Here is a 13,963-nt window from a genome sequence, read left to right on the forward strand (position 1 = left end):
AGTTCCGTGGATTTAGCGAATGTGACCTCGTATTTTTATTTTTATTTTATTTTTGTTTCTCCTAGGCTGATTGCTGCTGTCGTTGAGCGTGTGTTGCACTGCCGGGCAGTCAGTAAGTTACCTACTCTAGTCTTGCTGACTTCTTCGTAGTGCCCACGTCTCGCGGTCTGGACAGTCCTCGGCCCTTGCAGAGCGGAGCGGCAATGGGCGGTTATTTTTAGTCACCCTTTAGTCACCGGAAACCCGAAGCTAAGTTATTGTACGTACAGTACACATAGAATTCGCATGTGCGGATGATAAACTGTGACTTATGTACTGTATTTGGTACACGATATGTGTACCTGTGGAACACAATATAGGCCATCGTTGATAATTATCCTGGGGCCTCAGAAGAAGAACAAAGAGAAACGGATATTTGGGCATATAGCAGGCAAGGTGGGAGGCGCGATGGCTTCCATGCAAACAACGCAGACAGGTCACCATCATAAAAAAAAAAAAAAAAAAAAAAAAAAAAAAAAAGCGCCCCGTACACACTGATAGAGATTGTCAATTATCTGCAATTGTTCACTGAGCTGAGCAGGTTTCAAAGAGCGAAAACAACGTTGCGCATAGGCCCTGAGATCCAGATGGAGGAGGGGTAAGACTCGGAGCCGCCCCCATTAATTCGGCCCCCAGTCTGCCGAGGAAAGGGGCCGTTTGTGAGTGGAATGGATAAGAAAGTGCCAGGTACTGTGTTAAAGTCCGAGTAGATGCTAGAGTCCACACGCTCGGCAGTTTAATAATTGTGGCCGTGATAGGTTGATGCTCGGTGATGGTACATGCTCCCCGCATATTCCGAATCAGCATCGGCGTAGATCGTCTGCCGGCGATCCTCTTCGGGAAGGAGCTCCTTGACCTCCCATGTGTTGGGCTTGATTCCAACAGAGAACTCGAGGTCCTCTTTCGTGATATAGTCCCAGAACTGTATGCCGCCGTTAGTGATTCAGTCGGTCACAAAAAAATAGCCTGTGCCTACCTTGTACACCATCATGACCGCTAAGAGATTGCAAAGGGTTGCGAAGAAGAGTCCATCCATATAGTGCTGTACATTGTCGCAAATTGCATCGCTGAACGCATAGAGAAGGACCTGCCCGCAGATGAAAACCACAAGACCGAAAGCGATATGGCCCAACGGCCAGCGGTCCTCGAGGGTGTTGAGGACAAGCAATAGCTGCATGACCAGGTAAATCACGATGAAGATGGCATTCACAAGGTACAGCACAACAAACATGCCGATGGTGTTAGTAGGACCGAGGCTGCCCCACGACTTGAAGGTCGCGAGGGAGACAAGGAAGGAGACGACAAACATGGCCGCCGAACTGAGTCGCACGAGCCAGACAGATAGAGTGGTGCCATCTTCATAGAGCTGGAACCCTACAAAGCCGTTGATGAGCAACGAGGTACAGAGTGCCGAGGCCAGGCCGTTTTGCACAGCAGTAAAGTAGGGAAACGAGCTACTTCCTGGGGGGGTCACGCCTGCATCCAGAATCAAAGAGCACATAGTCAAGAGCAGGTAGATGTAGAAGAAGGTCAAGATTTCCTTGCGGCCTGCATGCCATCATGGCACTTCGTTAGTGGATCTCACAATGCGACGGAGGGAATATACAACAGAGATGACAGGCTCATACCGACAGCAGTGAACTTCGACCGAATGTGCAAGATCATGATCACCGTCATACCAAGGGCGATAATATGGACAAAAGAAGCGGCGCCCTCAAAAATGATGGTATTGGCTAATTCGATGTTGCGCGCATAGCAGTTGGGAATGATGCCTGTTAAGCCGGATATCGAGGATGGAGGGCCCACCAAGGAGCACAGAGGCAATGGTGCCTTCTCACAAATTGAATCGAAGTCGCCGAACCCCATTTTGTCTTCGAAAAGTTCCTTGAACCAGAAGCGACGAGGAGGATAATGTCACCGGCGATCGCCTGGTCAGAAGAGGTTCGTTGTAAGGTAAATAAGATGGGCGGGCCCCCGACCCGGTCTCCACAACAACAGGTGTGACAAAGAGTTGGGCCTCGCACTGCTCCTATTACCGGGCAGCGCCTGGAAGATGCCACACAGCTGAGAGAAGAAGGAGAAGAAGGCAGTGAGAGGGAGATCCTAAAACGAATGTGAAGTGGATCGTGAAGACCCTGTCAGGGATGTCGGGGAAGAACAGATGAACGCACACACGAGGGGTTCAGGGAGTGGGAAGATGAGCCGGGGACCCTCCAGGCTGGCTCTTTCTTCTTCTTTCCCCGTCTGGATTGCAATAGCGCAGCGCATCACGGGGTGAAAAAAAGGTGTGCTGCTATTTTAGGAATAGTGTGGAGTGTGGTGGCTGACACACCCAGCACGTGATTGCGGAGATACCCGCTATCAACGCCTGAGGTATCCGGCATCTCATGCTCTCCCGGGCCTGCGGTGGTGTGGACTTCCTTTTGTGTACAGTACCTTCATTTGTTTGTCTTGCCAACTACTCTACTCACAAAAGACTTGAAGGGCAATTCCCCTCCAGCTGCATTCACTTCCTGTCTGCTGACTGAGAGCTTTGTTTAGCTCAGAACAATGGATGACAAACGAAAGAATCAGGTCAAGCCTGATTATGTGCTTTGTTGTTTCGGTGAAAGAACAACCACGACAATGTCATTGTGGCTATCAACCAGATCATTCATGCTCAGATAATATGCTCTCTTTCTTGTCACAGCAAGTCCCGAGAGACGATGCCAGGTGGAAGGTTGTCTGCGGAGATCCGCTTCTATCTGACCTGCACAATTGAAGCTCAACCCGAGTCCCTGACGGCCTCCGGTATACTTCGGCAGCCATGGACAAAGGGCCGAATATTATAAGTAACAATTGTTCGCAACTTCCCCTCTCGTTGACTACCTCGATAGTCTGTCATGACCCAGTATACCAAAACTTATCGGAACAATTGACTTCAAACGCACATTGCGACTAATTTATTCATTTCGAAGACCCCGGAGTCCGTGACCCGTGTGACATCAAACATAGATTGATCCGTTCCTCTCTCCACGAACGCCCCAAAAGATTGACTAACCAATATACAAAATCAGAAGAAAACCTCAATATGTCGAACTACAAAAACAACAACCGCAACAACAACCGGAACAACAATAACAACCGGAACAACAACAACTGGAATAACAATAATAACAACAATACTAATAATCGCAACAACAACGATAACTGGAAAAATAACAACAGGAACAACAACAACAACAACAACAACAACAACAACCGGAACAGCAACAACTGGAACAACAACAATAACAACAGCAACAATAATCGCAACAGCAACAGCAACAACAACTGGAACAATAACAATACCAAAAACAGCAACAACAACCGTCTCTCTGTGCACGAACTCCAGCAGGACAAGGAGGTCCTCAACCATCTCCGCGACAGCAATGAGTCGCCTGAAGTTGAGGCGGAGTGGTTCTACCAGACACTCAACCAGAACAAGTCGCAGCTGACCCAGGCGGAGCAGCATGCGGTTGATCTCGACACGGAGAACAACCAACTCAAGAACCAGCTGCTAGCGCTGACCAATGCCCTGACCGAAACAGAGAAGCAATGGCGCCACAAAGAACAGGCGTTGCGCCAAGAGCTCCAGGAGAGCAAGAAAAAGAGCAAACGGCACGAGAAGAACTTTATCAAGTCGAAAAGGGAGAACGCCAATCTGAAAGTGAGGACCGCGAAGCAAGAAGAGCTGTTTAATCAGGCCCGGGAGAGGTGTCGACAGATGGGCCAAAATTCCAAGCATCGTGATAAGAGCTTGAAAGACTTGCAGAACCAGCTTGTGCGATACAGCAAGGAAGCAGGAGAGGCGAAAAAGGAACTGCATGAAAGTCTGCAGAGAAACAGCTATAGTGACGCAAGCGTCGAATCGCTGAACGACAAGTTGGAGGAGGAGAATTCGTGTCTGAATGAGAAGCTCCGCCGTGCAGTTCGAATGGCAAGTGCCCAGGACGACGCCCTGTACCTGGTTGCGAAGGGCAAGTCAAAGGAAGAGATACAGAACAACAACAAAAAGAATGGCAAGAATAACAGCAAAAGAAATAGCCAACAAGACGACGAGATGGTTGATGTCCTGGATGAAACGAGCCAAAGTCAAGCCCTGCAGGGATTCAGCCAGCGATTAGCGGCCTTTTCTAACTACGCAAAAAACTCCTTCGGGTTTGATACAGCCCACGATCATGACATGGCGGAGTCGTCGGCGGACCCGCATAATGACCCCCAGCCTGGGGAGAAATGGTGGCGCGCGGGGGAGCCAGAGACTGAGGAGGAGAAGAAAAAGAGAAAGAAGCGGGAGATCCCCGCGAGCATGGTTGCCCAGCTCTGGAACCAACCCCGTGAGAACATGCTGGTGGATCAGGGGTCCAGCGTGTGGGTGGAAGAGCCCCGGGTGCCGCTCTACCTGCCGCCGACCCCGACTGAGCCTCGATTCGAGGCGAGATCGCGTAAGCGGGGGTTCGCGGACTTCAATCTGGATGGCGAAGCCATGGCTCCGGACCCTATCCTGGAGATGGGCGACCGCCTCAAGCGCATGCGCATGGGCGACTTGGAATTCGACTTCGAGTGGCCGTCCCAGGCGCCGGAGAGCGGATTCATGGCCATCACGAAGATGCTGGACGACATGAACATCTCGCGGACCTATCTCGATGAGATCACCCCGGAGACGGCGCTCGAGCAGTTCCTGGTGGTCATCCAGACCGCGATGACGACGGAGATACAGCGGACGCCGACGATCGAGGAGCTCCTCGAGAAAGTGGTCTGGTACCTGAAGGAGGCCTCGGCCGTCAACTTCGGCCAGCTCCAGAGCCGGCTGCAGGACCAAAAAGCGCACCCAGCACCACCCCCACCGCCCTTGGTCCCCGAGGCGCGGGTCATCTCCGTCAAGCAGCCAACCGAGCAGGCGTCTACAACCCCGACCAAGGTCCTCCCGCGCGAGAAGACCAAGTTCGTCGGCCCCAGCTACCTCCCGCCCACGCACAAGCCCACCATGCTCCGCAGCAGCTTCCCCACCACCGCCAAGGAATGGACGAAGCTGTCCGCCAACCAAGACTACCGGGAGGAGGCCGAGGTCAAGAAACCCGCCGACCCGTCTGAGTACGAGTATGTCCTCCAGCCCCACGAGGTGCGGGACTTCCGGAAGTTCAGCGGCGCGATCGACTTCGACCCGCCGAAGAAGCGCATCTGGCTGCGGCGGCTCGGCTACGTCGGGGGGTTCTGCGCCTTGGCCTACATCGCTCTGTGCCGGTACAAGACGGCGCAGAATCCGGTCTCGCCCTGGATGGACTCCAATGAGGTGCCCCTGCAGCTCTTGCAGGTGTTGCGTAAGACCCACTTCGACGAGCGCGAGATCGTGCAGATCATGCGGTATGGTGCGGCAAAATTCGCGGATCTCAATCCGGGGATGCTGGGCTGAAACTATACGGTAAGTTAATGGGTGGGATATAGGCAAAGTGGTCAGAGGTGGTCGGCTGGATCACGCCGACCCTGACTCTTGGGCATGGGGATCTAAGTATGCGTAGCTCGTGATCTAGATAGACCTATACCGGCAGTAGCGGTGAGTATGGCCATGACGTTATGAGATCAGGTAATACGTACAGAACCTACTAGACGACTGAGCCCACCTCTGCAGTCACAACGACTGCAGTGTGATGTAGGGTGGTATAGAACAGGCGTCGGATTTAGTGGGAAGGCCTCGGGAAAGGGTAATATTAATCTTGATTAATTCGCTGCCTGAAGCTAGTATTTTCTTTCATCACAGAAGAATTGCAAATGTTCCCATAAGAGCCATCTTTCTTTCCCAAGGATCTATTCATACATCTAATCGTAAACACACGTCGGCGATTCAAATCGATGAACAAACGCATTAGAAAGATTATCGTTTCTTAGCATACTCCGGCTTCAAGGTCCACTTGCCACGTCGGCTGCGGCCCCCCTTCTCCAGAACGGCAATGGTGTTGAGCATCTCCTTAAACTCGGCGGTCTTCTGCGGCGTCGTGCAATGGTGGTTGAACTGATCGATCAGCATCTGCGTGTAGACCGAGCCGCCATGGGCGGTGATGAAGTCGCGCAGCAGGGTGATGAAGTCGATTCCACTGGGCGCACCAGCAGCAGCAGCAGCAGCCCGCGACGACGACAACGGGGCCGGGCTGTTCGTGTTGCTTCGCGAGGCGGGAGAAGGTCTCTGCGAGGCGGCAGTCGCAGAAGAGGAAAGATTGGCTAGGATGCTGGCGGACGAGGGGCCGGCGCCCGCCCGTCTCGCGCTGCTGCCGCCGACGCCTCTTGCAAAGGGGGAGGATATTCGCTCTTCGGGTCTGCCGGCCACGCCGAACTGGCCGGTCCAGGTGGGTGTGCCGATGGGGACGGAGCGGGCGGCTTCCCCGGCGCGCCGGAGCTCTTCCGCTGCTTCGGCGGCCACGCGCTTGGCTTCGGCCTCGATGATCTTGGGGTCGGCCCGGACGACGCGTTTGCCGTTCAGGATCTGGTCGTGCTCGAGGGCGGAGTGCACGCCGGAGCGCGCGAAGATCTTCTCCATGATGCGCGCTTCTTGGTTTGCATTGCCGGGCCCGCCGGCGGCGGTGGGGGGTTCGGACTCGTTTTGTGGTTGCTGCTGTTGTTGTTGCTGCTGCTCCTGTTCGCCCTGGTATTCTTCGATCGAGGCAACGCCCGCCGCTTTTCGGATGTCCCTCTTCTCGTCTTCGACGTCTGCGATGTTTGCAGCGGCTGTTGAGGCTGTGTTGTTGTTGTTGTCGCCGTTCTTGAAGGTCGTGGCTGCTGTGTCTTTGAAGATCTTGCTGGTCTCGGTGGCCCCTTGGTTATCCTCGCCAAGGGAGAAGAGATCGTGCAAGTCGCTCATCTGGAAGGTCTGTCGTTGATTGGGGTCCTTCAGGATCTTGTTCGTGAGAAACTGCTTGAAGATCTGGCGATGATAGATCTTTTCCTCGATGGTCCCGGCCGTCATCAGTCGATAGATCGTGACGTCCCGCTTCTGTCCGAGTCTCCACGCTCGCTCGCGGGCTTGCATATCTGTAGATGGGTTCCAGTCCGGATCGTAGATGATGACGCGATCCGCACCGGTGAGGTTCACACCCAGTCCGCCGACCTTGGTCGTAAGCAGGAATACGTGAAGGTCTGGGTCGTTGTTGAACTCATCGACCATCGTCTGCCGATGCTGGATCGGGGTGGTGCCATCCATTCGGCGGTAATTGAATCCAGACATCGCCCGCACGAATTTTTCCAAAATGTCTAACATGATTCGGTGTTGGCAGAAGAGTAACGTCTTGTGCCCAGTGTCCTTCCATAGTTCAAGCAATGATTTTACGACCTGCATCTTGCCAGATCTGCTGCCGCTTCCGTAATCCTTTGCCGAAGACTGGAGTTTGTGGCTTGGTAGGTCGGGATGGTTGCAGATCTTTCGCAGGATATCAACGCCGTACAGGACTTGTCGGCGCTTGTTGAGGATAGCTTGCATCTCGGATGAGCCAAGGAATGCTTCGTATGCCTCTCGTTGCACCTTGGTTAGTTTACAGAAGAGAACCTGCTCGCTCTTCTTCGGAAGGTCTGAAGCCACGTCTATCTTGAAGCGTTGCAGAAGGTAGGGACTGATAGCGTCTTTCAGAGTCTCAGCACACTTGACGGCGGTTTGAACCTGCAGGTTCGATGCGTTTGCATAACCACCTTGACGTATCGGGAACTCGAATTGATTGCGAAAGTTCACCAAAGTTCCCAACCGCATCGGGAAGACAAAGTCGAATAAAGACCAGAGCTCCGTGAGGTTATTCTGCATGGGGGTGCCTGAGAGAATGATCCGATGCGGCGTGCGAAGCTCTTTGCAGTGGATCGTGATCGAGGTATTTGGGTTGCGGATCTTGTGGCCTTCATCCAAAACAGCGCAACCCCACTCAATTGGTATGGCAAGAGAAGCGTAAGTCTGGAGACCTGAGTAGGTCGTTACTAGCACATGTCCTTCCTCGACCACGCGCTTGACGACTTTGCGCGCCGCTTTCAGACCGTTAGGCATACGTCGAGAAGTGGCAGCATTCCAGGCTTGGGACAGTAATGCGTCCTCCCTGCTACTTTCATTTCGAAGGTTGACCATCCCACTACCGGAGGTGTGTAAGATGGAAACGCGAAGAGGGGGCCACCAGCGGTGGAACTCGTTCACCCATTGCTTCATGACTGTTGCGGGGCACACGATGACCACGGGCCGAGTGAGCTGTTTGCTATAATGCAGACCAGCGATGAACGCAATCACCTGAATGGTCTTGCCCAAACCCATCTCATCACCAATGATACCACCAACCTGCTGCTGTTGCAACTCCCACAGCCACTGTACTCCAGTCTTCTGATAGTCAAACAACAAGGCATGGATATCGCCAGGTATACGATATCCATTGTCATAATGCATATCAGGGACAGTTGGGTGAGGTTTGAACCACTCGTCCTGTTCCTGATCTTCGCCGGAAACCGGATCTTCGTTCATGACATCGTCACCATCTTCTCCTGAATGCTGGGTCTTACGTGCACGTTCTCTTGCCGCACTCCTGCGACTGACCCACGATTGTAGTCTTGTTTGATACACTGTCTCGTTGCCATCGTCCAGCCCGGTAAAGTCTTCAATATCTTCAGCAGACGTCTTCTTTTTCTTCTTCTGGGACATTGCTCGCTCTGACTGTCCTTCAGGAGCCCAGTCTTCTTCATCTTCGAGTTGTGACTCTTCGCCGTCTGACGCCACATAATTGGAGTCATCATCTTTCTCCGACTGAGTGCCATCGGGAGCTTCTGAGCTATAGCCCAAATCCTCCTGTTTCTCATGAATCTTCTTAGAAAACTGCTCATGCCCGACCTTTCTTCGCTTTGCACTTCGAATGTCCGCAGACACATCTGTGCTGTCAGGACCACTGGACACGTCGAAATCAAAACCGGGTTGCACCAGGTTCCGATGTGAGACTGCCGATCGAGCCTTGAAGCGCTCCAGGGCCTCTGCCTCATCATGCTCATCCTCGGCGTCAATGAGAGCGTCCTGCAGACTAGCAAGAGGACCATGGTCGGGGCCATGACTCATGTTCATGAAAGGGGTGATTTTCCCCGTGCGAATGAGGTAGTCCCTGCGAGACTCGTTCGGCAGCCGTCCGATTCTCGAGGCCTCGCCACCGCCCTCTTGCTCTCGACTTCTATCGACGATGCGCTGCTGGATATCTACCAGGTCATTGGCCAACGCCGTGTTGCGTGACTCGAGGGTCTGAAGTTCATTCTGCGCGCGAACCCTCCCCGCGGTCCCGATGGGCTGGGATAGCCGCTGGTGGAGTTTCAAGATTTGTGACTCGACCTTCCTGCGAGAACAAGAGTGAGCGCCTCTCTACGGAGAATAGCACGGAGGGGGGCCAGAGTTATCATACTGTTTCTCGCGGGTAGTCCGCTCCAGTCTCTTGTTGTCGCGCTCATCGGCCTGTTCCAGGAGCAGCTTGTCTGCCTGCGCGTACGGTCAGTAAGTGGTGCGTCCAGAAGTGTATCGCATGTGGGGCCATGCTACTTGCCTGGCGGGCGATATCTCGCTCCAGATCATCCTGATCACGGACATCGGCCTGCAGCTCTTTCAAGCGGCTCGCCTCGTTGATCGCCACGGAGGGTCCGGAAGACTGTGCAGATGTGACAGCTGCATCAGACAGCTCCGTTGGCTTTTCTTCCACAGGGTCTCGGGCACTCGAGCCTTCCGCCTCGTGCTTGATACTTGTTTCGTCATCCATGAATGGATCGGCGGTTAATCATATCCCTTGAGGCCCAGGTTTGCTGCTTTTCCCTGCACGATTACAGCTTTCATGAGAGCAGGGGATCTCGCGGCCTTGCAGTAGTCTTGAAAGTTCAGCCCAGTGATCTGATTCAGGATGATGGTGGAGCCTTCAGGTGGGTTGCTGTAGAGCAACACACTGTGAGCGATGACCTAGGCGGTGATCGTTTGTGCCTGAGATCTCAGGTTACGGTTGCCTAGAAGTTTGGCTCTGATCACGTGCTTGTTGCCTGTGCAGTACGTCATTTCCATACTGACTTGGGTGCTTGTAGCACAGCAGATAGTGAATGCAAGTACACAAGTAGCTTAGACCATAGGAAGCATGGCTATAAGTCATTCCCTTTTCAACTGTACCGGCAAGATTGCACGAGTATGATCACTGATAGACTAGCGGGTTGCCTGCATCTGCTGTGTAATTATGCTCATCCAGCTGCAGCTATCCTTATAGTGCTAGCCATAGCGAAAAGAACTTCTTGAATCCTGTGGTGCTGGCCTCCCATGGACGATATCTTATTCTGGCTTTGAAAGCTCGGTTCCACAGCTGATAGCGGTCGGACCAAACAGGATGGCATTAGACCGCTTGCGCGTCCATCTCCTTGAACTAAGATAACGTAGCGGGGAACTTTTACACTATCGAACGATGGATCCCCTCGATTAGGGGCGACCTTCAGCATACATGTTCCTATAGTTTAGTCTAGTCAACTCACCCAACGATCCACACCATCAAAAACCTTACCTGAGCAAGAACCAGCGACAACCCTTACACACAAACCACATTTCACGACTCCGTTGACCGATCGCAAATATCCTCTTCACAATGAAAGCAGCACTAGTGGTCGTCGACATGCAGGAGGACTTTTGTCCTCCCGTACGTTTCCTCCCTTCCCCCAACCTGGAAAACTCCCCGAATCCAATCTACGAAAAGTACGAGATAAGAAGGCTAACCCCGGGGGGAAAAAACAGAACGGCTCCCTAGCCGTCGAAGGCGGGCGCGACCTCGCCCCAACCATCAACACGCTGCTCGCGCACCCGGGCTTCAGCTTCCGAGTCTCCTCGCAAGACTACCACCCAGCGGACCACATCTCCTTCGCCCCGAACCACCCGGCGCCCAACAACATCCCCTTCGAGTGTACCATCACGCTCACCAACCCGGCGCCGGGCAAGCACACCGAGACCAAACCCCAACGGCTGTGGCCGGTGCACTGCGTCGCGGACACGCCGGGGGCGGCGCTGATCCCGGAGATCGACGCGGCGCGCATCGACCTGTTCGTCAAGAAGGGGATGGACGCGCGCGTGGAGATGTACTCGGTGTTCGCCGACGCGTTCGGGAACCGCAACAGCCTTGAGCTGAACCGGCGGTCGGTGGATTGCGATCTCGAGGCCGAGCTGCGGGCTCGGGGGGTTACGGCGGTGTTCTCGGTGGGTGTCGCCGGGGATTACTGCGTCAAGTGCACGGCGATCGATGCGGCGAGGGCCGGGTTCCGGAGTTATTTCGTGGAGGATGCGACGCGGTGCGTCGATCCGGGGGTCGGGTGGGAGGAGGCGAGGCGGGAGTTGCTCGAGGCGGGGGTCGTGATCGTGAGGTCGGATGGGCCTGAGATTGCGGGTTTGGTCGGTTGATTCGATGGGTCTCTCTGTGTGTATGGTATTAGTTAGACGGAGGGGGGGAAGGGGGGCGTTTCAGGGGGTAGTGAGTTGATTGGGAATCGTAGGAAGGCGGATGGATGGATTGGTGACTGGGCTGGCGCTAAAAGAGCCCCCCGAGGGCCCGAATGCTTGGGATTGTCCTTGCCAAGGGAAAACTGTTATTTTGTGGGGAACAATGAACTTGGCACGTCATTTCTACCACTACCATTTGAGTGAGGTTATTAGTATACTAACTAATGTTTTGGGCGATCATTGAAGCTGGCCAAATTCGGACCTGTTCCGTCATACCGTGTGCAGCCTGTAGGGGAGAATTGTCCAGGCCCAATCATCGAAATGCTATCACGCACAGTGTCCTGTACAGTGAGTAGCTTACATGTCTGATGACAGCCTCTGTACTCCGGATGCGGGCGATGATCTTCACGGCCCGGGGGAAGCAGAACCATCGACCAGAAACTCTGAGTGTGTCGTTGACGAACATTTCTAACTATTGTCGAGCCAGACTTATATTTATGCTAGAGAAATATGGCATCCAAGTGACACACCATATGGTTTTCACTAAGCCGGATAGACAAGAAACACTCCTGAATGAGCAACCCACTCTACCTACCCCTAACAAAGGAGGTGACAATAACTTATACACTCCACTCTATCGGTAGACACAATATCGACGCCTCATTCAGGAATGCACAGCGAGTCAGGGTGTCGGCGTCTGCCTTGATTGACTGCCTCACCTACCTATGATTCCCATCACTGGCAGTTGCACTCTTCCCCTTCTCTTCTCAGCCCTGCACATCCATGCCTTTTCCAATGATCGCCATTAGTTGCCACTTCCGGGCCCGCCGCAATCAATCCCCGTTAAGGTCATACCAACAGGGTCAGAATAAGGTTGACAGTGAAAGCTACGGGGGGTAAAACCGCACCTACACCTACACCTGTTAAATGACTTTCCCTCCTCCCTCCGCCCTCTCTCTCCCTTCTCACTTACCTGTCAAAGCTGTATATACAGGCTCGGCAGCTCCTTTTATTGTGTCCAGGGTTCCTCCCTTTGTGCTCATTTCCAGCCACACATCCCAAATAAACATTTCCGCCCCAGAGGACCTCACTTTACCTTAATCCAGGGAAGATGTCACCCACGGTCGCAGCAATGCCGACAGCAACAACGGCCTTCCCCCCGCGACAGAGACCGGGATACCTGACCGAGAAAGGCCGCCCCCTAGCCACCGTGACCGACTCTCCCACACCACTCATCCAGAAGCACAACGTCCCCCAAGACGAAGCCCCAGAAAAAGAAGCACCCCTGCCCTACTGGCTCACCAACATTCCGCGTTCCCAATGGCCCCCCTCCTGCCCCAGCTACCTCCGCGACATCTCCCAAAAGAACATCGAGATCCTCTCGACCCCGGACCATCTCTACCAAAGACAAGGGTGGGACCTCGTCACAGAGCTCGTCCGTATGTGCGTTGCTATCGTTGAATCTCGTATCCACGACGCTGTAGCGTGTCACTGGCAGACAACCGCTAACTTAAAAACCCCCGGTAATAATGGCAGGCACGAACCGAATCGACCGCTTCCAGCGCCTCCCCAGCGATCTCCGCCGGTACCTGGAGTACAAGGCGCGGATCGTCGCCGAGTACGGGTCGATCATGCGCTTCGTCGTCAAGGAGCGATTGCGGTGGGGGGAAGGCTTGCAGAGTGATTTGCGCGCCAAGGGGAGGCCGTTTGAGTTCGATGGTTCGCCCAACAACAAAGCCCAGCGCCCCCTCCCCCCCTTGTCCCCAACCAGTCAAAGCCCGTATAACCCGCTAACCTCCTGATCCAAAAAACACAGAAGACCTCCGCATCCTGTACAACGACTGGCCATACGGCCTGGAGCCGGATATCGTGCACCTGGTCGTGTGGACCAAGTTCCCGCTGGAGGACGATCCGGTCGTGGATGATTTGACGCCGCGCGCGCGGCGCGAGATCGACGGGTTCGTGCGGCGGACGTTCCATGCGAGGATGGCGCCGGAGCAGGTGAGATTTTCTTTTTTCTTTGCTGAGTTTTCGGCGGGAGCGGCGGGAGGAGCGCAATGTTTTGTTAACAATAAGATGCTTCAGGTGATCTGGTTCCGGAACTGGAGGTCGCTCAAGTCGGTCCATGCCGTCGAGCATTTCCATGTCATGTTGTATCGCCCCCCGGCCGCGTTTTTGGAGGAGATTACCCGCGGCGATTTGCCGGCGCACGTGATCGGGTAGCCTAGCTGGTCTGTGGAGGATTGGACGGATCGGAACCTGAATCATGGCGCTGTCTGGCTCAGACTTGCTAGAGGAGGATTGGCGTTGGAAGAATACTTGCTGGTGTGATGAGCATACAAAGCTTAAGCTTTTTTTCTTTCTTTTTGAAACTACAATAGCCCTACATAGTACTATCTGTTATGGACTCATCGGCTCACAACCATAGAAACACTAGCACACTCCAGAACTATGCTACTGATA

The 13,963-nt window shown here is 53.8% G+C and overlaps 5 protein-coding genes across 5 annotated transcripts; 3 read left to right on the forward strand and 2 right to left on the reverse strand.

Moving 5' to 3' along the window:
* Positions 1-775: 775 nt before the first annotated feature.
* BO72DRAFT_510896 (chitin synthase export chaperone) lies at positions 776-2,268 on the reverse strand (the record flags this gene model as incomplete). Its single annotated transcript, XM_040949378.1, has 3 exons — positions 1,668-2,268; positions 1,016-1,587; positions 776-961 (listed from the first exon to the last, which is right to left on the reverse strand). The coding sequence occupies exons 1-3, from the start codon at positions 1,903-1,905 to the stop codon at positions 776-778; spliced, it is 996 nt and encodes a 331-aa protein (XP_040800504.1). The 5' UTR covers positions 1,906-2,268.
* Positions 2,269-3,109: 841 nt separating this feature from the next.
* Positions 3,110-5,470, forward strand: BO72DRAFT_459471 (uncharacterized protein; the record flags this gene model as incomplete). Its single annotated transcript, XM_040946424.1, has 1 exon — positions 3,110-5,470. One exon carries the CDS (start codon positions 3,110-3,112, stop codon positions 5,468-5,470), a length of 2,361 nt encoding a protein of 786 aa, XP_040800505.1.
* Positions 5,471-5,757: 287 nt separating this feature from the next.
* On the reverse strand, positions 5,758-9,989 carry BO72DRAFT_430591 (DNA-dependent ATPase RAD26). The gene is made up of 3 exons (XM_040943112.1): positions 9,591-9,989; positions 9,453-9,526; positions 5,758-9,386 (listed from the first exon to the last, which is right to left on the reverse strand). The coding sequence occupies exons 1-3, from the start codon at positions 9,798-9,800 to the stop codon at positions 5,930-5,932; spliced, it is 3,741 nt and encodes a 1,246-aa protein (XP_040800506.1). The 5' UTR covers positions 9,801-9,989; the 3' UTR covers positions 5,758-5,929.
* Positions 9,990-10,475: 486 nt separating this feature from the next.
* BO72DRAFT_448761 (nicotinamidase) lies at positions 10,476-11,724 on the forward strand. Its single transcript, XM_040944866.1, has 2 exons — positions 10,476-10,709; positions 10,805-11,724. Exons 1-2 carry the CDS (start codon positions 10,659-10,661, stop codon positions 11,459-11,461), a joined length of 708 nt encoding a protein of 235 aa, XP_040800507.1. The 5' UTR covers positions 10,476-10,658; the 3' UTR covers positions 11,462-11,724.
* A 543-nt stretch (positions 11,725-12,267) lies between these two features.
* On the forward strand, positions 12,268-13,894 carry BO72DRAFT_448763 (GIG1 family protein). Its single transcript, XM_040944867.1, has 4 exons — positions 12,268-12,939; positions 13,037-13,219; positions 13,317-13,501; positions 13,586-13,894. Exons 1-4 carry the CDS (start codon positions 12,633-12,635, stop codon positions 13,721-13,723), a joined length of 813 nt encoding a protein of 270 aa, XP_040800508.1. The 5' UTR covers positions 12,268-12,632; the 3' UTR covers positions 13,724-13,894.
* Positions 13,895-13,963: the final 69 nt, after the last annotated feature.

Source organism: Aspergillus fijiensis (genome assembly GCF_003184825.1).
Source record: "Aspergillus fijiensis CBS 313.89 unplaced genomic scaffold BO72scaffold_28, whole genome shotgun sequence".
Classification (NCBI taxonomy): Eukaryota; Fungi; Ascomycota; class Eurotiomycetes; order Eurotiales; family Aspergillaceae; genus Aspergillus; species Aspergillus fijiensis.

What these genes read in the sequence shown, in the direction of transcription:
- BO72DRAFT_430591 (XM_040943112.1), bottom strand. Translation starts at nt 9,800, where the DNA reads ATGGATGACGAAACAAGTATCAAGCACGAGGCGGAAGGCTCGAGTGCC. An exon ending in AGCGAGATATCGCCCGCCAG is followed by an intron (nt 9,527 to 9,590) that starts GCAAGTAGCATG and finishes CCGTACGCGCAG; the next exon opens with GCAGACAAGCTGCTCCTGGA. An exon ending in CGGACTACCCGCGAGAAACA is followed by an intron (nt 9,387 to 9,452) that starts GTATGATAACTC and finishes TTGTTCTCGCAG; the next exon opens with GAAGGTCGAGTCACAAATCT.
- BO72DRAFT_448761 (XM_040944866.1), top strand. Translation starts at nt 10,659, where the DNA reads ATGAAAGCAGCACTAGTGGTCGTCGACATGCAGGAGGACTTTTGTCCT. An exon ending in AGGAGGACTTTTGTCCTCCC is followed by an intron (nt 10,710 to 10,804) that starts GTACGTTTCCTC and finishes GGGAAAAAACAG; the next exon opens with AACGGCTCCCTAGCCGTCGA.
- BO72DRAFT_448763 (XM_040944867.1), top strand. Translation starts at nt 12,633, where the DNA reads ATGCCGACAGCAACAACGGCCTTCCCCCCGCGACAGAGACCGGGATAC. An exon ending in GAGGCCGTTTGAGTTCGATG is followed by an intron (nt 13,220 to 13,316) that starts GTTCGCCCAACA and finishes CAAAAAACACAG; the next exon opens with AAGACCTCCGCATCCTGTAC. An exon ending in CGAGGATGGCGCCGGAGCAG is followed by an intron (nt 13,502 to 13,585) that starts GTGAGATTTTCT and finishes AAGATGCTTCAG; the next exon opens with GTGATCTGGTTCCGGAACTG.